Source organism: Salmo trutta, chromosome 9 (assembly GCF_901001165.1).
Source record: "Salmo trutta chromosome 9, fSalTru1.1, whole genome shotgun sequence".
In the NCBI taxonomy this organism is placed as follows: domain Eukaryota; kingdom Metazoa; phylum Chordata; class Actinopteri; order Salmoniformes; family Salmonidae; genus Salmo; species Salmo trutta.
In genome coordinates, this window is record NC_042965.1 from 48,301,956 (window position 1) to 48,325,309 (window position 23,354).

The 23,354-nt window shown below is 46.3% G+C and overlaps 1 protein-coding gene and 2 long non-coding RNA genes across 9 annotated transcripts in view; 2 read left to right on the plus strand and 1 right to left on the minus strand.

Moving 5' to 3' along the window:
* kank1a (KN motif and ankyrin repeat domains 1a) overlaps positions 1–15,067 on the plus strand; it is a 105,949-nt gene extending 90,882 nt beyond the window's left edge. For 5 of the 6 annotated variants that reach the window (XM_029763897.1, XM_029763896.1, XM_029763900.1 and 2 more), the window contains exons 9-13: positions 1,880–2,099; positions 3,502–3,644; positions 11,979–12,179; positions 13,639–13,737; positions 14,291–15,067. In XM_029763897.1, coding sequence (XP_029619757.1) covers positions 1,880–2,099; positions 3,502–3,644; positions 11,979–12,179; positions 13,639–13,737; positions 14,291–14,353 — 726 coding nt within the window. In that variant the 3' untranslated portion in view covers positions 14,354–15,067. The remainder of the gene's footprint in view (positions 1–1,879; positions 2,100–3,501; positions 3,645–11,978; positions 12,180–13,638; positions 13,738–14,290) is intronic. The other variant, XR_003879585.1, reaches the window with a different exon arrangement.
* A 977-nt stretch (positions 15,068–16,044) lies between these two features.
* On the minus strand, positions 16,045–16,291 carry LOC115200690 (uncharacterized). The gene is made up of 2 exons (XR_003879591.1): positions 16,238–16,291; positions 16,045–16,183 (listed from the first exon to the last, which is right to left on the minus strand). It is a non-coding gene; the product is annotated as an uncharacterized LOC115200690 (long non-coding RNA).
* A 187-nt stretch (positions 16,292–16,478) lies between these two features.
* On the plus strand, positions 16,479–18,341 carry LOC115200689 (uncharacterized). Of its 2 annotated transcripts, none has more exons than XR_003879589.1 (2): positions 16,479–17,063; positions 17,131–18,341. It is a non-coding gene; the product is annotated as an uncharacterized LOC115200689 (long non-coding RNA). The 2 variants fall into 2 exon arrangements; XR_003879590.1 differs by having other exon boundaries at positions 17,183–18,341.
* Positions 18,342–23,354: the final 5,013 nt, after the last annotated feature.

Consider the following 23,354-nt stretch of genomic DNA (forward strand, 5'->3'; position numbering starts at 1 on the left):
CTCTCTCTCTCTCTCAATTCAACCTCTCTTCCTCTCTCTCCCTCGCTCCATCTCTCTCTCTCTCTCTCTCTCTCTCTCAATTCTACCTCTCTTCCTCTCTCCCTCGCTCCATCTCTCTCATTATCCATCTCTCTCTCTCAATTCAATTCAAGGGGCTTTATTGGCATGGGAAACATATGTTAACATTGCCAAAGCAAGTGAAGTAGATAATATACAAAATTGAAATGAACAATAAAAATGAACAGTAAACATTATACTCACAAAAGTTCCAAAATAATAAAGACATTTCAAATGTCATATTATGTGCAAATAGTTAAAGTACAAAATGGAAAAGAAAGGAAAATAAATACATGTAAAATGGTGTTTGTTCTTCACTGGTTGACCTTTTCTTGTGGCAACAGGTCACAAATCTTGCTTCTGTGATGGAACACTGTGGTATTTCACCCAGTAGATATGGGAGTTTATCAAAATTGGGTTTGTTTTGAAATTCTTTGTGGATCTGTGTAATCTGAGGGAAATATGTCTCTAATATGGTCATTGGCAGGAGGTTAGGAAGTGCAGCTCAGTTTCCACCTCATTTTGTGGGCAGTGTGCACATAGCCTGTCTTCTCTTGAGAGCCAGGTCTGCCTACGGTGGCCTTTCTCAATAACAAGGCTATGCTCACTGAGTCTGTACATAGTCAGAGCTTTGCTTAAGTTTGGGTCAGTCACAGTGGTCAGGTATTCTGCCACTGTGTACTCTCTGTTTAGGGCCAGATAGCATTCTAGTTTGCTCTGTTTTTTATTGTTAATTCTGTCCAATGTGTCAAGTAATTATCTTTTTCTTTCTCATGACCCCAGACCTCACAACCATAAAGGGCAATGGGTTCTATAACTGATTTAAGTATTTTTAGCCAGATCCTAATTGGTATGTTATGTTCCTTTTGATGGCATAGAAGGCCCTTCTTGCCTTGCATATTAGACTGTTCACAGCTTTGTGGAAGTTACCTGTGGCGCTGATGTTTAGGCCGAGGTATGTATAGTTTTCTGTGCTCTAGTTCAATGGTGTCTAGATGGAATTTGTATTCGTGGTCTTGGCAACTGGACCTTTTTTGGAACACCATTATTTTTGTCTTACTGAGATGAACTGTCAGGGCCCAGGTCTGACAGGGCCCAGGTCTGACAGGGCCCAGGTCTGACAGGGCCCAGGTCTGACAGGGCCCAGGTCTGCCAGGGCCCAGGTCTGTCAGGGCCCAGGTCTGTCAGGGCCCAGGTCTGACAGAATCTGTGCAGAAGATCCAGGTGCTGCTGTAGGCCCTCCTTGGTTGGCTCTCTCTCTCTCTCTCCTTGTATTGTCCACTCACTCTGTCCGTCCAAACAACTCTTGTCTCTCTCAGCACAGTAGAGTCAGGAACTAACAGCGATTCCACTGCAAGTCCATTTTACTCAGGTTTTCTCCCTGCCTGCCTCTTTTCACTATTGGGCTGTCGGCCCGGCAGATTTCTGGCAGGAGGATGCCGTCTGCTCTGAAAGTGTCCTTTCTATATGTTTGCCGTAGCTCAAGAACAATGGAGAAATTAACCATCACTAACATTTATTTAGGAGATTTGACTCACTGTAAAGCAATCCTATTCACATCACAGTAGCACTGGTGAGAGATGGCCACTGTTCTAGCCTTCCCTGTGGCTCAGTTGGTAGAGCATGGTGTGTGCAACACCAGGGTTGTGGGTTTGATTCCCACGGGGGGCCAGTACAAAAAAAAAAAAAAAAATAAATGCATGAAATGTATGCATTCACTACTGTAAGTCGCTCTGGATAAGAGCGTCTGCTAAATGACTAAAATGTAAATGTAGTGGTTCATAATGCCTGATCATGTCTCTGTGTCGCCATCATCCTCTAGAGAGCCTGTGTGAACACAGTTCAGAACGAGTGGTTCTGTGTGTCCAGTCAGAAGACGGTGGTTCCTGGCATGGTGGAGGACTATTTAACGGCGTTCGGTGACATCTCGCCGGCCATGCTGCGGCACATTGTCAACATGGCGGACGGCAACGGGAACACGGCGCTCCACTACAGCGTCTCACACTCCAACTTCCACATCGTCAAGACGCTGCTCAACGCAAGTCAGGGAAACATTTGGTTTTCAAGTTTATGTGACCTGTCCTGTCTGTCCTGTCTGTCCTGTCTGTCTAGTGTAACATCATACAGTCTCTGTCCTGTCTGTCTAGTGTATCATCATACAGTCTCTGTCCTGTCTGTCTAGTGTATCATCATACAGTCTCTGTCCTGTCTGTCTAGTGTATCATCATACAGTCTCTGTCCTGTCTGTCTAGTGTATCATCATACAGTCTCTTTCCTGTCTGTCTAGTGTATCATCATACAGTCTCTGTCCTGTCTGTATCATCATACAGTCTCTGTCCTGTCTGTCTAGTGTATCATCATACAGTCTCTGTCCTGTCTGTCTAGTGTATCATCATACAGTCTCTGTCCTGTCTGTCTAGTGTATCATCATACAGTCTCTGTCCTGTCTGTCTAGTGTATCATCATACAGTCTCTGTCCTGTCTGTCTAGTGTATCATCATACAGTCTCTGTCCTCCTGTCTGTCTCATCATACAGTCTCTGTCCTGTCTGTCTAGTGTATCATCATACAGTCTCTGTCCTGTCTGTCTAGTGTATCATCATACAGTCTCTGTCCTGTCTGCCCTGTCCTCCTGTCTGTCTAGTGTAACATACAGTCTCTGTCCTGTCTGTCTAGTGTAACATACAGTCTCTGTCCTGTCTGTCTAGTGTATCATCATACAGTCTCTGTCCTGTCTGCCTAGTGTGTCATCATACAGTCTCTGTCCTGTCTGTCTAGTGTATCATCATACAGTCTCTGTCCTGTCTGTCTAGTGTATCATCATACAGTCTCTGTCCTGTCTGTCTAGTTGAACATACAGTCTCTGTCCTCCTGTCTGTCTAGTGTAACATACAGTCTCTGTCCTGTCTGTCTAGTGTAACATACAGTCTCTGTCCTGTCTGTCTAGTGTATCATCATACAGTCTCTGTCCTGTCTGTCTAGTGTAACATACAGTCTCTGTCCTGTCTGTCTAGTGTAACATACAGTCTCTGTCCTGTCTGTCTAGTGTAACATACAGTCTCTGTCCTGTCTGTCTAGTGTATCATCATACAGTCTCTGTCCTGTCTGTCTAGTGTAACATACAGTCTCTGTCCTGTCTGTCTAGTGTAACATACAGTCTCTGTCCTGTCTGTCTAGTGTAACATACAGTCTCTGTCCTGTCTGTCTAGTTTAACATACAGTCTCTGTCCTGTCTGTCTAGTGTATCATCATACAGTCTCTGTCCTGTCTGTCTAGTGTTAAAAAAAAAAGTTTTTACTTTTAATGTTGTTGTTTACATCCAGACTGTTGTTGTTTACTTCATCTTTAATATTGTTGTTTACATCCAGACTGTTGTTGTTTTCTTCCAGACTGTAATGTTGTTGTTGTTTACTTCTAGAGTAACGTTGTTGTTGTTTACTTCTAGATGTGTGTAACGTGAACCAGCAGAATAAGGCTGGCTATACTCCCATCATGCTGTCTGTGCTGGCGGCTGTCGAGGCTCCTAAAGACATGGCCATCGTAGAGTACCTCTTCAGCAAGGGAGACGTCAACGCTAAGGCCAGCCAGGTATGGGGCCAGGGGTCAGTCAGGTATGGGGCCAGGGGTCAGCCAGGTATGGGGCCAGGGGTCAGCCAGGTATGGGGCCAGGGGTCAGTCAGGTATGGGGTCAGGGTCCAGTCAGGTATGGGGTCAGGGTCCAACCATGTATGGGGTCAGGGGCCAGCCAGGTATGGGGTCAGGGTCCAGTCAGGTATGGGGTCAGGAGCCAGCCAGGTATGGGGCCAGGGTCCAACCAGGTATGGGGCCAGGAGCCAGCCAGGTATGGGGTCAGGGGTCAGCCAGGTATGGGGTCAGGGTCCAGTCAGGTATGGGGTCAGGGGCCAGTCAGGTATGGGGTCAGGGTCCAACCAGGTATGGGGTCAGGGGCCAGTCAGATATGGGGTCAGGGTCCAACCAGGTATGGGGTCAGGGGCCAGCCAGGTATGGGGTCATGGTCCAGTCAGGTATGGGGTCAGGAGCCAGCCAGGTATGGGGCCAGGGGCCAGCCAGGTATGGGGTCAGGGGCCAGCCAGGTATGGGGTCAGGAGCCAGCCAGGTATGGGGTCAGGAGCCAGCCAGGTATGGGGTCAGGTGCCAGCCAGGTATGGGGTCAGGGGCCAGCCAGGTAAGGGGTCAGGAGCCAGCCAGGTATGGGGTCAGGGGCCAGCCAGGTATGGGGTCAGGGGCCAGCCAGGTATGGGGTCAGGAGCCAGCCAGGTATGGGGCCAGGGGCCAGCCAGGTATGGGGTCAGGGGCCAGCCAGGTATGGGGTCAGGGTCCAGTCAGGTATGGGGTCAGGGGCCAGCCAGGTATGGGGTCAGGGGCCAGCCAGGTATGGGGTCAGGGGTCAGCCAGGTATGGGGTCAGGGGCCAGCCAGGTATGGGGTCAGGGGCCAGCCAGGTATGGAGCCAGCCAGGTATGGGGTCAGGGGTCAGCCAGGTATGGGGTCAGGGGCCAGCCAGGTATGTGGTCAGGGGTCAGCCAGGTATGGGGCCAGGGTCCAACCAGGTATGGGGTCAGGGGCCAGCCAGGTATAGGGTCAGGGGCCAGCCAGGTATGGGGTCAGGGTCCAGCCAGGTATGGGGCCAGGGGCCAGCCAGGTATGGGGTCAGGGTCCAGTCAGGTATGGGGTCAGGGGCCAGCCAGTTATGGGGTCAGGGGCCAGCCAGTTATGGGGTCAGGGGCCAGCCAGGTATGGGGTCAGGGGCCAGCCAGGTATGGGGTCAGGGGCCAGCCAGGTATGGGGTCAGGGGTCAGCCAGGTATGTGGTCAGGGGTCAGCCAGGTATGGGGCCAGGGTCCAACCAGGTATGGGGTCAGGGGCCAGCCAGGTATGGGGTCAGGGGCCAGCCAGGTATGGGGTCAGGGGCCAGCCAGGTATGGGGCCAGGGTCCAACCAGGTATGGGGTCAGGAGCCAGCCAGGTATGGGGTCAGGGTCCAGTCAGGTATGGGGTCAGGGGCCAGTCAGGTATGGGGTCAGGGTCCAACCAGGTATGGGGTCAGGGGCCAGTCAGGTATGGGGTCATGGCCCAACCAGGTATGGAGTCAGGGGCCAGCCAGGTATGGGGTCAGGGTCCAGTCAGGTATGGGGTCAGGAGCCAGCCATGTATGGGGTCAGGGGCCAGCCAGGTATGGGGTCAGGGGCCAGCCAGTATGGGGTCAGGGGCCAGCCAGGTATGGGGTCAGGAGCCAGCCAGGTATGGGGTCAGGGGCCAGCCAGGTATGGGGTCAGGGGCCAGCCAGGTATGGGGTCAGGAGCCAGCCAGGTATGGTGCCAGGGTCCAACCAGGTATGGGGCCAGGGGCCAGCCAGGTATGGGGTCAGGGTCCAGTCAGGTATGGGGTCAGGGGCCAGCCAGTTATGGGGTCAGGGGCCAGCCAGTTATGGGGTCAGGGGCCAGCCAGGTATGGGGTCAGGGGCCAGCCAGGTATGGGGCCAGCCAGGTATGGGGTCAGGGGCCAGCCAGGTATGGGGTCAGGGGTCAGCCAGGTATGTGGTCAGGGGTCAGCCAGGTATGGGGCCAGGGTCCAACCAGGTATGGGGTCAGGGGCCAGCCAGGTATGGGGTCAGGGGCCAGCCAGGTATGGGGTCAGGGGCCAGCCAGGTATGGGGTCAGGGGCCAGCCAGGTATAGGGTCAGGGGCCAGCCAGGTATGGGGTCAGGGTCCAGCCAGGTATGGGGTCAGGGTCCAGTCAGGTATGGGGTCAGGAGCCAGCCAGGTATGGGGCCAGGATCCAACCAGGTATGGGGTCAGGAGCCAGCCAGGTATGGGGTCAGGGTCCAGTCAGGTATGGGGTCAGGGGCCAGTCAGGTATGGGGTCAGGGTCCAACCAGGTATGGGGTCAGGGGCCAGTCAGGTATGGGGTCATGGTCCAACCAGGTATGGGGTCAGGGGCCAGCCATGTATGGGGTCAGGGTCCAGTCAGGTATGGGGTCAGGAGCCAGCCATGTATGGGGTCAGGGGCCAGCCAGGTATGGGGTCAGGGGCCAGCCAGGTATGGGGTCAGGGGCCAGCCAGGTATGGGGTCAGGAGCCAGCCAGGTATGGGGTCAGGGGCCAGCCAGGTATGGGGTCAGGGGCCAGCCAGGTATGGGGTCAGGAGCCAGCCAGGTATGGGGCCAGGGTCCAACCAGGTATGGGGCCAGGAGCCAGCCAGGTATGGGGTCAGGGTCCAGTCAGGTATGGGGTCAGGGGCCAGCCAGGTATGGGGTCAGGGTCCAGTCAGGTATGGGGTCAGGGGCCAGCCAGGTATGGGGTCAGGGGCCAGCCAGTTATGGGGTCAGGGGTCAGCCAGGTATGGGGTCAGGGGCCAGCCAGGTATGGGGTCAGTGGCCAGCCAGGTATGGGGCCAGCCAGGTATGGGGTCAGGGGTCAGCCAGGTATGCGGTCAGGGGCCAGCCAGTTATGCGATCACGGGTCAGCCAGGTATGGGGCCAGGGTCCAACCAGGTATGGGGTCAGGGGCCAGCCAGGTATGGGGTCAGGGGCCAGCCAGGTATGTGGGAGGGACCATATGTTAGGGGTTCAAGTCAGGTATCACTAGGGCTGTTGAGGTGAGCGTATTACTGCCACACCGGCGGTCACGAGTCATGAAGGCAGTCAAATTCCACGGTAACCAGGCTTCTCCAAGCTCTGATGCTGCTGATGGTCATTAGTGGCCTGCCAAACTTGCTAACTGCCTGGTACTCAGCACTCTATTGTCCCTCTAATCACTCGGACATCAATGCAAATATAATAGAAAATAAAATCAAACACTTCATGAGAGCCCCTGAGCTCATGTTGCGCAACATTTCTACAGGCTATACAATTACGTGAGAAAACAGAGTGATGGCCTCTACTAAAAAGAGGAGGATCAGATTTATATAGGCTAGGCCTACTTTCTATAGGCCAGGCCTACTATCTATAGGCTAGGCCTACTATATTTATTTCTCAGCTTTCCTAATATTAAACACATTGCTTCTCTTTACAACAGGAGTATAACCTGCCTGAGTGGCATGAAAATGAACTATGGGAAAAGCTTCCTCCATTCGCTATTTAAGTGCATAGATGACATGTATTTTTTCCCCTGCTGCCCCTGTTTCGATACAGGTGCATGATAACGGTCCATTCTACATCAAACTAATTTCACACATATATTATTTAGTATATGTAAAGACAAGATTAAATCAGGAATAGTCTGATGGGTGACAATATTAGCCTATCACTTGTGAATTATATATTAGCACTTGTTTATGATGCCCAGCATAAGGCAAGAAAAAAAGCCTTTTGAATGAGTGCATAAGAAAGCCTTTTTTTTTGCGACTTTTCGAATCATAGTCACACACCTCATGTAGCCTAGCCCATGGGCCAATATGTTTTGACAAGGTTTGTATCAAAAGTGGCCAAAAAACTTCTTAAAATTAAGCACATCAAATCAAAGTTTATTTGTCACGTGCGCCGAATACAACAGGTGTAGACCTTACAGTGAAATGTTTACTTACAGGCTCTAACCAATAGTGCAAAAAAGGTATTAGGTGAACAATAGGTGAACAATAGGTAAGTAAAGAAATAAAACAACAATAAAAAGACAGGCTATATTCAGTAGCGAGGCTACATACAGACACCGGTTAGTCAGGCTGATTGAGGTAGTATGTATATGAATGTATAGTTAAAGTGACTATTGCATATATGATAAACAGAGAGTAGCAGCAGTGTAAAAGAGGGGTTGGGGGAACACAATGCAAATAGTCCGGGTAGCCATTTGATTACCTGTTCAGGAGTCTTATGGCTTGGGGGTAAAAACTGTTGAGAAGCCTTTTTGTCCTAGACTTGGCACTCCGGTACCGCTTGCCGTGCGGTAGCAGAGAGAACAGTCTATGACGAGGGTGGCTGGGGTCTTTGACAATTTTTAGGGCCTTCCTCTGACACCGGCTGGTGTAGAGGTCCTGGATTGCAGGCAGCTTAGCTCCAGTGATGTACTGGGCCGTACGCACTACCCTCTGTAGTGCCTTGCGGTCGGTCGGAGGCCGAGCAGTTGCCGTACCAGGCAGTGATGCAACCAGTCAGGATGCTCTCAGTGTTGCAGCTGTAGAACCTTTTGAGGATCTGAGGACCCATGCCAAATCTTTTTAGTTTCCTGAGGTGGAATAGGTTTTGTCGTGCCCTCTTTACGACAGTCTTGGTGTGTTTGGAGCATGTTAGTTTGTTGGTGTTGTGGACACCAAGGAACTTGAAGCTCTCAACCTGCTCCACTTCAGCTCCGTCGATGAGAATGGGGGAGTGCTCGGTCCTCCTTTTCCTGTAGTCCACAATCATCTCCTTAGTCTTGGTTACGTTGAGGGATAGGTTGTTGTTCTGGCACCACCCGGCCAGGTCTCTGACCTCCTCCCTATAGGCTGTCTCGTCGTTGTCGGTGATCAGGCCTACCACTGTTGTGTCATCTGCAAACTTAATGTTGGTGTTGGAGTCGTGCCTGACCACGCAGTCGTGGGTGAACAGGGAGTACAGGAGGGGACTAAGCACGCACCCCTGGGGAGCTCCAGTGTTGAGGATCAGCGTGGCGGATGTGTTGCCACCTACCCTCACCACCTGGGGGCTGGCCGTCAGGAAGTCCAGGATCCAGTTGCAGAGGGAGGTGTTTAGCACGACTAAGCCTATTCCCCCCCAGGAGACTGAAAAGATTTGGCATGGGTCCTCAGATCCTCAGTAGGTTCTACAGCTGCACCATCGAGAGCATCTTGACTGGTTGCATCACTGCCTGGTATGGCAACTGCTCTGCCTCAGACCGCAAGTGCGTACGGCCCAGTACATCACTGGGGCCATCCAGGACCTCTATAAGAGGCGGTGTCAGACGAAGGCCCTAAAAATTGTCAAAGGCTCCAGCCACCCTAGTCATAGACTGTTCTCTCTTCTACTGCACAGCAAGCGGTACCGGAGTGCCAAGTCTAGGTCCAAGAGGCTCCTTAACAGCTTCTACCCCCAAGCCATAAGACTCCTGAACATCTAATCAAATGGCTACCCAGACTATTTGCATTACCCCCCCTCTATTTTACAATACTGCTACTCTCTGTTTTTATCTATGCATTGTCACTTTAACAACTCTACCTACATGTACACTACCGTTCAAAAGTTTGGGGTCACTTAGAAATGTCCTTGTTTTTGAAAGAAAATAAAGAAACCCGGACTATTTGCATTGTGTTCCCCCCCCAGCCCTTCTTTTACGCTGCTGCCACTCTCTGTTGTCATCTATGCATAGTCACTTTAATAACTCTACCTACATGTACATATTACCTCGACTAACCGGTGCCCTCACACATTGACTCTGTACCGGTACCCCCTGTATATAGCCTCCACATTGACTCTGTACCGTAACACCCTGTATATAGCCTCCACTTTGACTCTGTACTGGTACCCCCTGTATATACCCTCCACATTGACTCTGTACCGGTACCCCCTGTATATAGCCTCCACATTGACTCTGTACCGGTACCCCCTGTATATAGCCTCCACATTGACTCTGTACCGGTACCCCCTGTATATACCCTCCACATTGACTCTGTACCGGTACCCCCTGTATATAGCCTCCACATTGACTCTGTACCGGTACCCCCTGTATATAGCCTCCACATTGACTCTGTACCAGTACCCCCCTGTATATAGCCTCCACATTGACTCTGCACCGTAACACCCTGTATATAGCCTCCACATTGACTCTGTACCGATACCCCCTGTATATAGCCTCCACATTGACTCTGTACTGGTACCTCCTGTATATAGCCTCCACATTGACTCTGTACCGGTACCCCCTGTATATAGCCTCCACATTGACTCTGTACGGGTACCTCCTGTATATAGCCTCCACATTGACTCTGTACGGGTACCTCCTGTATATAGCCTCCACATTGACTCTGTACCGGTACCCCCTGTATATAGCCTCCACATTGACTCTGTACCGATACCCCCTGTATATAGCCTCCACATTGACTCTGTACTGGTACCCCCTGTATATAGTCACGCTATTGTTATTTACTGCTACTCTTTAATTACTTGTTACTTTTATTTGTTATTCTTATTTGTATATTTTTTTAAATGCGTTGTTGGTTAGGGGCTTGCAAGTAAGCATTTCACTGTAAGGTCAACACCTGTTGTTTTCAGTGCATGTGACTAATAAAATTTGATTTGTTTTGAATGTGAAGAAATAGCCTAATAGTTTATCAACATTTTAAGCTAAACGTTCTGATCTGTTGTGTCAGCCACATTGCGTAAAAAAAGTTTTTTTGATGCTAGTGGTTGTATTAATTTGGGATCTATTGCATCCCACAACTGTCCCAGACTATGTTTCAAATATTTATTTCTCGCACAGAATAGAATAATTCAACTGTTGTACTATGGGGGACAGTAGATTGACATAGACTAGTGATTTTGCTGTTCATTAGGCCTACTCATCTTATTGGCTGCCGAAAAGGAAATGTGAACAGTTCTTCCAATATCTTCAATATGGACCTTGGAATTGGATAAGGACGCGTGCAGTTGCGTCCCTAAGAGTGTCTGTCTTCACTTGTAGCCTGTGAGAATCATGTGATGTTCACTCAGTGAGTGTTTCGAAGCACGCACTCAGGGAGAAGGGCACAACAAAGGCATGGATATTTTTAGGGTGCCTTATTGCCACAAAGGGGAAGCCACCGTGAAATTTGAGGCATTATCAAGTGCTTGTCAAATTGTGAATGAGAGACTGATGAAGTGTGTACAGCCTGCGCAAAAAAACAAAGCAGAGCTCAGGCCTTTCAAGGGACTGTTTTCAAATCATCATTAGTCTCATCATGCAGCCTTACAATGTATTAAACATCTAAACATATCAGCACAACGTTTGTAGAACAACTAAAGTTACATTAATAACTGTAAATTAAGCATATAGGAGGACCTGTTTCTTTGTTAACCGCTCAACACAGAATAGCTGCATGGGCGCACTCCCTCAAATCATTTGGAGAAAATATCCTTTCTATTTTATTCAGCTTCGTTTAATTGTATTCTTCATACTATAAAATAGTATAAAATAATGCCACGGAATACTGAGCAAATCTAGTCTGCTAAATTAACTAGTGTAGCCCCACAGCCATATGGCATAGCCACATCAGGACCTGCTAAATGAACTAGTGTAGTCCACAGCCACATCAGGACCTGCTAAATGAACTAGTGTAGCCCACAGCCACATCAGGACCTGCTAAATGAACTAGTGTAGCCCACAGCCACATCAGGACCTGCTAAATGAACTAGTGTCGCCCACAGCCACATCAGGACCTGCTAAATGAACTAGTGTAGCCCACAGCCACATCAGGACCTGCTAAATGAACTAGTGTCGCCCACAGCCACATCAGGACCTGCTAAATGAACTAGTGTCGCCCCACAGCCACATCAGGACCTGCTAAATGAACTAGTGTAGCCCCACAGCCACATCAGGACCTGCTAAATGAACTAGTGTAGCCCACAACCACATCAGGACCTGCTAAATGAACTAGTGTCGCCCACAGCCACATCAGGACCTGCTAAATGAACTAGTGTCGCCCACAGCCACATCAGGACCTGCTAAATGAACTAGTGTCGCCCACAGCCACATCAGGACCTGCTAAATGAAATAGTGTCGCCCACAGCCACATCAGGACCTGCTAAATGAACTAGTGTAGCCCACAGCCACATCAGGGCCTGCTAAATGAACTAGTGTAGCCCACAGCCACATCAGGACCTAACATAAGGACAACTCAGAGTATGCTATTCTGTTCTTCTGAAATAGACTACATTTTCTTAATCAAAATGTAACCCCCTCCCTCCCCCACCTCCCTCCCTTCCTTCCTCCCCCCCTCCCTCCCCCCTCCCTCCCTCCCTCAGGCTGGCCAGACAGGGCTGATGCTGGCGGTCAGTCATGGCAGGATGGACATGGTTCGGGCGCTGCTGGCCCAGGGGGCAGAGGTCAATGTCCAGGATGATGAGGGTTCTACAGCCCTGATGTGTGCCAGCGAACATGGCCACGCTGAGATAGTCAAACTACTGCTGGCCCAGCCGGGCTGCGACGCCACTCTCAGCGACAGCGTGAGTGTCTGTCTGTCTGTCTGTCTGTCTGTCTGTGTTGATGGCCCAGCCGGGCTGCGACGCCACTCTCAGCGACAGCGTGAGTGTCTGTCTGTCTGTCTGTCTGTCTGTCTGTCTGTGTTGATGGCCCAGCCGGGCTGCGACGCCACTCTCAGCGACAGCGTGAGTGTCTGTCTGTCTGTCTGTCTGTGTTGATGGCCCAGCCGGGCTGCGACGCCACTCTCAGCGACAGCGTGAGTGTCTGTCTGTCTGTCTGTCTGTCTGTCTGTCTGTCTGTCTGTCTGTCTGTCTGTGTTGATGGCCCAGCCGGGCTGCGACGCCACTCTCAGCGACAGCGTGAGTGTCTGTCTGTCTGTCTGTCTGTCTGTCTGTCTGTCTGTGTTGATGGCCCAGCCGGGCTGCGACGCCACTCTCAGCGACAGCGTGAGTGTCTGTCTGTCTGTCTGTCTGTGTTGATGGCCCAGCCGGGCTGCGACGCCACTCTCAGCGACAGCGTGAGTGTCTGTCTGTCTGTCTGTCTGTCTGTCTGTCTGTCTGTGTTGATGGCCCAGCCGGGCTGGGACGCCACTCTCAGCGACAGCGTGAGTACCTGTCTGTCTGTCTGTCTGTCTGTCTGGCTGTCTGTCTGTCTGTGTTGATGGCCCAGCCGGGCTGCGACGCCACTCTCAGCGACAGCGTGAGTACCTGTCTGTCTGTCTGGCTGTCTGTCTGTCTGGCTGTGTTGATGGCCCAGCCGGGCTGCGACGCCACTCTCAGCGACAGCGTGAGTACCTGTCTGTCTGTTTGTCTGGCTGGCTGTCTGTCTGTCTGGCTGTCTGTCTGTCTGTGTTGATGGCCCAGCCGGGCTGCGACGCCTCTCTCAGTGGCATCGTGAACAATCTTTCTCTCTTTTTCTGTTCCTATCTCTCTTTCTTGGTCTGTCCTTCTCTTTCTCTCTCATCTCTCTCTCTATCTGTTCCTCTCTTTCTCTCTCTATCTGTTCCTCTCTTTCTCTCTATCTGTTCATCTCTCTCTCTAGCTGTTCCTCTCACTCTCTCTCTAGTTGTTCCTCTCTCTCTCTCTAGCTGTTCCTCTCTCTCTCTCTAGTTGTTCCTCTCACTCTCTCTCTAGCTGTTCCTCTCTTTCTCTCTCTCTGTTCCTTTCTCTCTCTCTGTTCCTCTCTCTCTCTATCTGTTCATCTCTTTCTAGCTGTTCCTCTCTCTCTCTCTCTAGCTGTTCCTCTCTCTCTCTAGCTGTTCCTCTCTCTCTCTATCTGTTCATCTCTTTCTCTCTCTATCTTTTCCTTTCAGTTGGAGGCATTCAGTTGTACAACTGACTAGGTATCCCCCTTTCCTTTCTCTCTCTCTCTCTTTCGCTCTCTCTCTCCCTCACTTTTGTGATGTAATTATGCAGCCACTTTATGTAATATTGTTAATCTCTCTCTCCTCTATTTCCCCTCTCTCTCTTTCTCTCTCTCTAGGATGAGAGCAATGCCCTGTCTATCGCTCTGGAAGCCGGTCACAAGGACATAGCAGTGTTGTTGTACGCCCACGTAAACTTCTCTAAGGCCCAGTCACCGGTCAGTACTCTCTACCTCTCTTCCCTGACCTCTAAGCCTTGCCTCTGTTCCCTGACCTTTAACCCTGACCTCTGTTCCCTGACCTTTAACCCTTACCTCTGTTCCATGACCTTTAACCCTTACCTCTGTTCCCTGACCTTTAACCCTTACCTCTGTTCCCTGACCTTTAACCCTTACCTCTGTTCCATGACCTTTAACGCTTACCTCTGTTCCCTGACCTTTAACCCTTACCTCTGTTCCATGACCTTTAACCCTTACCTCTGTTCCCTGACCTTTAACCCTTACCTCTGTTCCCTGACGTCTAACCCTTACCTCTGTTCCCTGACGTCTAACCCTTACCTCTGTTCCCTGACCTTTAACCCTTACCTCTGTTCCCTGACCTTTAACCCTTACCTCTGTTCCCTGTACCAGAGCTGCTTGCCCTGAAATCACTTCTTGACAAACATATTTTTGTTTTGAGCAGAGCAACAATTCTCCTGCTGTAGTTCTAATGTTAACGATGTGTGTGTGTTGTGTTTGTGTGTGTGCGCATGGTGTGTGTGTGTGTCTCCAGGGAACCCCTCGTCTGAGCAGGAAGATGTCCCCCAGTCCCACCAGGAGGGGCATGTTTGACTAGCGCCACCGCCCATTGGTCAAGTCTCATGACACCAACCAACCAACCGCTGAGGATTTCAACCCCAGGGACAGACTTTGGCCCCACCCCCTGACAACCTGATTGGACCATGTGGGATTATTGACCATGCAGTTCAACCAGAAAGGTTCCCTGGGTTTATTGACCATGGGGTTCAACCAGAAAGGTTCCCTGGGTTTATTGACCATGCGATCCAACCAGAAAGGTTCCCTGGGTTTATTGACCATGTGGTCCAACCAAAAAGGTTCCCTGGGTTTATTGACCATGTGGTCCAACCAAAAAGGTTCCCTGGGTTTATTGACCATGTGGTCCAACCAGAAAGGTTCCCTGGGTTTATTGACCATGGGGTTCAACCAGAAAGGTTCCCTGGGTTTATTGACCATGATGAAAGATGAAACATATTGATCAGCCTTGTAATAAGATGAGCTGGTATTAGTCAGTCTTGTAGTAAGATGAGCTGGTATTGGTTAGTCTTGTAATAAGATGTTCTGGTATTGGTCAGTCTTGTAGTAAGATGAGCTGGTATTGGTTAGTCTTGTAATAAGATGTTCTGGTATTGGTCAGTCTTCTACATGAACATCCCTAAGTGCCGTTGTTAAACTGAATGTATAGAGAAGTATGTTATTTACTGTAGCTATCTAGCTACCTGAAAGAAGACACCACCAGCATTCTGTCTGCTCTGAGTAGATGGAGAGGAGAGAGAAGGAGGGAGAGGAGAGAGAGAAGGAGGGAGAGGAGAGAGAGGAGGGAGAGGAGAGAGAGGAGGAGGGAGAGGAGAGAGAATGAGGAGGGAGAGGAGAGAGAAGGAGGGAGAGGAGAGAGAAGGAGGGAGAGGAGAGGAGGAGGGAGAGGAGAGAGGAGGAGGGAGAGGAGAGAGAGAAGGAGGGAGAGGAGAGAGAGAAGTAGGGAGAGGAGAGAGAGAAGGAGGGAGAGGAGAGAGAGGAGGAGAGAGAAGGAGGGAGAGGAGAGAGAGGAGGAGGGAGAGGAGAGAGAGGAGGAGGGAGAGGAGAGAGAGAAGGAGGGAGAGGAGAGAGAGAAGGAGGGAGAGGAGAGAGAGGAGGAGGGAGAGGAGAGAGAGAAGGAGGGAGAGGAGAGAGAGAGAAGGAGGGAGAGGAGAGAGAGGAGGAGGAGAGGGAGAAGGAGGGAGAGGAGAGAGAGGAGGAGGGAGAGGAGAGAGAGAAGGAGGGAGAGGAGAGAGAGGAGAAAGAGAAGGAGGAAGAGGAGGAGGGAAAGGAGTGGGAGAGGAGAGAGAGAAGGAGGAGGGAGCGAAGGAGAAGAGAGGCCATACTATTTGAGGAGCTGGACTTCATAAGAACCCAGAAACACATGTACTGTATTCTAGAAATGGGCTGCAATAGACACGTGTCCTGTCCAGGCAGGTTCCTCACGAGAGAGAGATGTTCCTGGCTCAGATCCTTACTTATCCAGACTATAGACCTTTTCAACTGTCAAAACAATAACACGTTCTGGTCGCACGCGCAACCAAGAGGTTCCCCAGTAAACATCCGGTGCTGCGGTGCCTCATAATTGCTAACTAGCTAGGTAGTTGGCTAGCTAGCACAAAATGACAAGTTCACATTTCATCCACCGAAAAACTGAACAAACAACTTATTGACTTGCTACCAGATCAACTAAACACAATCATGAGACAACGTTTATTTCTCGTTTATTATCCGTTTGCTCTGGTGGTGTTGCATTAGGCTAGCACAGTAATTAACCACAGAGCTAGCATGATGTGAGGGTAGAGAAAGATCAGCTGACCTTGTTAGCCAGACAGAGCTAGCGTGATGTGAGGGTAGAGAAAGATCAGCTGACCTTGTTAGCCAGACAGAGCTAGCGTGATGTGAGGGTAGAGAAAGATCAGCTGACCTTGTTAGCCAACTAGATTCATTTCTCTCACAACAGCGAACAATATAACTAAACTAAATGTAGCTAGAATCTGAGTCCAATGTTTGACGGCCTCATTGTTTACAACAAAGTTAGCTAGCAGCAGTAATTACCTGTTATGAGAATTTTGTTCTCAATCTAGCTATAACGTTAAACTTACATTTTCCCAGGATGTAAGGACCATCCTACCCATGAATACTATGGTCGAAAAAATGCTATTTCTGACCTTGAGAAAACAACGACACTAAGTTAACTAGCTAGCTGTTTACAGCCGCCACGGAAGTTTTTTACAAACTCACCAGAAGTTCTTTGGGGTTCCATGGTTCACTTGCGCTCCTCCTAAAACAGCTGTTGAAAAGGTCTATAGGTCCCAGCAGTAGTCTCAACACTACTGCCCTGTAAGACTAGATACAGTCTGTTGAAAAGGTCTATAGGTCCCAGCAGTAGTCTCAACACTACTGCCCTGTAAGACTAGATACAGTCTGTTGAAAAGGTCTATAGGTCCCAGCAGTAGTCTTTAAGACTAGATACAGTCTGTTGAAAAGGTCTATAGGTCCCAGCAGTAGTCTCAACACTACTGCCCTGTAAGACTAGATACAGTCTGTTGAAAAGGTCTATAGGTCCCAGCAGTAGTCTCAACACTACTGCCCTGTAAGACTAGATACAGTCTGTTGAAAAGGTCTATAGGTCCCAGCAGTAGTCTCAACACTACTGCCCTGTAAGATACAGTCTGTTGAAAAGGTCTATAGGTCCCAGCAGTAGTCTCAACACTACTGCCCTGTAAGACTAGATACAGTCTGTTGAAAAGGTCTATAGGTTCCAGCAGTAGTCTCAACACTACTGCCCTGTAAGACTAGATACAGTCTGTTGAAAAGGTCTATAGGTCCCAGCAGTAGTCTTTAAGACTAGATACAGTCTGTTGAAAAGGTCTATAGGTCCCAGCAGTAGTCTCAACACTACTGCCCTGTAAGACTAGATACAGTCTGTTGAAAAGGTCTATAGGTCCCAGCAGTAGTCTCAACACTACTGCCCTGTAAGACTAGATACAGTCTGTTGAAAAGGTCTATAGGTCCCAGCAGTAGTCTCAACACTACTGCCCTGTAAGATACAGTCTGTTGAAAAGGTATATAGGTCCCATCAGTAGTCCCAACACTACTGCCCTGTAAGACTAGATACAGTCTGTTGATATTGATGCTCCTGGACATTTACATTTTTACATTTTAGTCATTTAGCAAACGCTCTTATCCAGAGCGACTTACAGTAGTGAATGCATACATTTCATTTCATACATTTTTTTTCTGTGCTGGCCCCCCGTGGGAAGCGAACCCACAACCCTGGCGTTGCAAACACCATGCTCTACCAACTGAGCTACAGGGAAGGCCAGGACAGATGAACATACAGCTCATAGTTGTGATGAAGGCTAAAGAGCATAAGGACATGTTATTATTATTCATAACTATCATCACCTATATTGTTTATCACCACAGGAGGCAGTTGCTATATTTGATTCTATGTCACCCGCAATAGAGCCTTTCATTTAGACTAAATGTTTGTACATATTATATTGTCATATTTTTTTCTTTACCTGCCTGCCACCTTTAATGGGCCTTTGTGTACTCCACCACCTTTAATGGGTCTGTATGTGTACTCCACCACCTTTAATGGGTCTGTATGTGTACTCCACCACCTTTAATGGGTCTGTATGTGTACTCCGCCACCTTTAATGGGCCTTTATGTGTACACCGCACCTTCTCAAATGGATAATTGTAACTCAATCTTCTCTGGATTGGATATAAATTCTACTTTTATACAAATCTATTTAATTTGTATGTATTTAAAAATCACAATATTTTGAATATTTCCTATTACTTCTTAACGTTACATGAAGATATATATTTATCAAGGTATAGTTTTTAATGCAAATATCATTGTATTTCCTTGTATGTATTGAAATGTGTTGGAGCTGGTAAGTGTATTGTCCTGTTGTAGTAAAACCATTGAGAAAGAGAGGGAGGTACTTCGATCTGGTTGAAGTTTAAAGTGCCTGGAACGTATTGCCATATAACAATAAACTTCATTCAAATGACCTGGGATTGCCTTGTCTTCAGTCTGTCTGGTTCATAGTGGTGAAGAGTGCTACTGGCTTCCAGGGGACTGTCTCCACCTGCTGGTGGTACCTAGTATTTCGCAGGTAGTTTTTAAATGCAGAAGCCCTTACCAAGGCAGAGCCCACTCTATGGCTGCATCATTTTTCATATTTTATATACTTTCTGTATTTGTTGGATATTTCGAAATTACACATCAACTGTATAAATCATGTGACATAAGCTTAGCATGAACTGTCATTGCGGTATGGTGCCAAAGTTATAGGAACCACAAAAAGGTCTGCTGCCGTTCCGTTGAGTTACACACTTTTAGTGTGTGTGTGTGTGTGTGTGTGTGTGTGTGTGTGTGTATGTGTGAACAGTGGTACGTGTAAGTTATTGGCCTGGGTTAATAGAAGGGCTTGTAAAGCCGGTCTTTTTAATTGGCTACATTTCATATCATTTTCTTTACCTGCTGGTTTTAATGGGCCGTATAGACTACCATATAGAGTACAATGTAGACTACCATATAGACTACCATATAGACTATCATATAGACTACCATGAGACTACCATATAGACTACCATGAGACTACCATATAGACTCTCATATAGACTACCATATAGACTACCATGAGACTACCATATAGACTACCATATAGACTACCATGAGACTACCATATAGACTACCATATAGACTACCAATATAGACTATCATATAGACTACCTATAGACTATCATATAGACTACCATATAGACTACCATATAAACTACCATATAGACTACCATAAAGACTACCATGAGACTACGATATAGACATATAGACTACCATATAGACTACCATGTAGACTACCATGAGACTACGATATAGACTACCATATGGACAACCATATATACCATATAGACTAGCATATAGACCACCATATAGCCCATATATACTTCCATATGGACAACCATATAGCCCACCTAATATACCTTATAGACTATCATGTAGACCATATAGACTACAATATAGCCCATATAGACTACCAGATATACTACCACAAAGACTACCTCATAGACTACCAGAGATACTACCAGATCGACTACCTCATAGACTGCCATCTACAGTTGAAGTTGGAAATTTACATACACTTTAGCCAAATACATTTAAACTCAGTTTTTCACAATTCCTGACATTTAATCAGAGTAAAAATTCTCTGTCTTAGGTCAGTTAGGATCACCACTTAATTTTAAGAATGTGAAATGTCAGATTAATAGTAGAGAGAATGATTTATTTCAGCTTTTATTTCTTTTGGGGTCATTTTCTGCTTGCGACCAAGCTTTAACTTCCTGACTGATGTCTTGAGATGTTGCTTCAATATATCCACATCAATTTTCCTCCCACATGATGCCATCTATTTTGTGAAGTGCACCAGTCCCTCCTGCAGCAAAGCACCCCCACAACACCCCCGTGCTTCACGGTTGGGATGGTGTTCTTCGGCTTGCGAGCTTCCCCCTTTTTCCTCCAAACACAACGATGGTCATTATGGCCAAACAGTTCTATATTTGTTTCATCAGACCAGAGGACATTTCTCCAAAAAGTATGAACTTTTTCCCCATGTGCAGTTGTAAACTGTAGTTTGACTTTTCCATGGCAGTTTTGGAGCAGTGGCTTCTTCCTTGCTGAGCGGCCTTTCAGGTTATGTCGATATAGGACTCGTTTTACTGTGGATATAGATCATTTTGTACCTGTTTCCTCCAGCATCTTCACAAGGTCCTTTGCTGTTGTTCTGGGATTGATTTGCACTTTTCACACCAAAGTACGTTCATCTCTAGGAGACAGAACGCGTCTCCTTCCTGAGCGGTATGATGGCTGTGTGGTCCCATGGTGTTTATACTTGTGTACTATTGTTTGTACAGATGAACGTGGTACCTTCAGGCGTTTGGAAATTGCTCCCAAGGATGAACCAGACTTGTGGAGGTCTACAATGTTTTTCTGAGGTCTTGGCTGATTTCTTTTCATTTCCCATGATGTCAAGCAAAGAGGCACTGAGTTCGAAGGTAGGCCTTGAAATACATCCACAGGTACACCTCCAATTGACTCAAATGATGTCAATTAGCATATCAGAAGCTTCTAAAGCCATGACATAATTTTCTGGAATTTTCCAAGCTTTTTAAAGGCACAGTCACCTTAGTGTATGTAAACTTCTGACCCACTGGAATTGTGATTAAGTGAAATAATCTGTCTGTAAACAATTGTTGGAAAATTACTTGTGTCATGCACAAAGTAGATGTCCTAACCGACTTGCCAAAACTATCGTTTGTTGACAAGAAATTTGTGAAGTGGTTGAAAAACGAGTTTTAATGACTCCAATCTAAGTGTATGTAAACTTCCGACTTCAACTATATAGGCTACACTATAGCTTATATAGACTGCCATATAGACTACCATATAGTCTACCTTATAGTCTACACTATAGCCTATATAGACAACCATATAGTCTACCATATAGACTACAGTATAGCCCATATAGACTACCATATAGTCTACCTTATAGACTACACTATAGCCCATATAGACTACCATGTAGACTACCATATAGTCTACCTTATAGACTACACTATAGCCCATATATACTACCATGTAGACTACCATATAGACTAAACTATAGCCTGTATAGACTACCATATTGTCTACCTTATAGACTACACTATAGCCTATATAAACTACCATATAGACTACCATATAGTCTACCTTACAGACTACACTGTAGCCCATATAGACTACCATATAGACTACCATATAGTCTACCTTATAGACTACACTATAGCCCATATAGACAACCATATAGACTAAACTATAGCCTGTATAGACAACCATATGGACTACCATATACTCTAGGCAACCACATACACAACCATATAGACTACCATATAGACTACCATATAGCCCATATAGACTACCATATAAACTATAACATAGACTACCATATAAACTACCACATAGACTACCATATAAACTACCATCTAGACTACCATATAGACCATCATAAAGACTATATAGACTACAATATAGACTACCATTTAACCTATATAGACTACCGTATAGCCCTAATAGGCAACCATATAGACTACCAAATAGACCATATAAACTAAAATATAGCAAATATATAGAATACCATATAGACTACCATATGGACAATCATATAGACTACCATATAGACTACTCTTTAGAATACCATACAGAATACCATATAGAGCACACTATAGACCATATAGACAACCATATAGCCTATATAGACTACCATATAAACTACCATATAGACTAACAAATAGCCCATATAGACTACAATATAAACTATATAGACTACCATATAGCCCATATAGACTACCATATAAATTATATAGACTACCGTATAGCCCTAATAGGCAACCATATAGACTACCAAATAGCAAATATACAGACTACCATATAAATTATATAGACTACCGTATAGCCCTAATAGGCAACCATATAGACTACCAAATAGCAAATATACAGACTACCATATAAACTACCATATAGACTACCATATAGCCCATATAGACTACCATATAGCCCATATAGACTACCATAAGGCAAATATACAGACTACCATATAAACTACCATATAGACAACCATATAGACTACCATATAAACTACCATATAAACTACCATATAGACTACCATATAAACTACCATATAGACTACCTTATAGACTACATATAAACTACCATATAGACTACCATATAAACTACCGTATAGACCATATTGACTACCATATACACCACATAGACTACCATATAGACCATATAGACTAAAATATAGCAAATATATAGAATACCATATAGACTACCATATAGACTATCATATAGACTATCATATAGACTACATAGACTACTATATTGACCATCATAAAGACTATATAGACTACAATATAGACTACTCTTTAGAATACCATATACACTACCATATAGACTACCATATAGCCCATACAGACTACCATATAGACTACCATATAGACTACGATATAGACTACCAAATAGACTACCATATAGACTACATATAAACTACCATAAAGACTACCAAATAGCAAATATACATACTACCATATAAACTACCATATAGACTACCATATAAACTACCATATAGACTACCATATAAACTACCATATAGACTACATAGACTACTATATTGACCATCATAAAGACTATATAGACTACCGTATAGCCCTAATAGGCAACCATTTAGACTACCAAATAGACCATATAAACTAAAATATAGCAAATATATAGATTACCATATAGACTACCATATAGACAATCATATAGACTACCATATAGACTACTCTTTAGAATACCATATAGAATACCATATGGACCACAATATAGACCATATAGACTACCATATACACCACATAGACTACCATATAGACTACCATATAGCCCATATAGACTACCATATAGACTGCCACGAATACCATATAGACTACCATATAAACTGCCATATAGACTAAACTATAGCCTGTATAGACTACCATATAGTCTACCATATAGACTACACTATAGCCCATATAGACTACCATATAGACTACCATATAGTCTACCTTATAGACTACACTATAGCTTATATAGACTAGCATATAGACTACCATATAGTCTACCTTATAGACTACACTATAGCCCATATAGACTACCATATAGACTACCATATAGTCTACCTTATAGACTACACTATAGCCCATATAGACAACCATATAGACTAAACTATAGCCTGTATAGACTACCATATGGACTACCATATACTCTAGGCAACCACATACACAACCATATAGACTACCATATAGACTACCATATAGCCCATATAGACTACCATATAAACTATAACATAGACTACCATATAAACTACCACATAGACTACCATATAAACTATCATATAGACTACATAGACTACTATATTGACCATCATAAAGACTATATAGACTACATATAGACTACCATATAAACTATATAG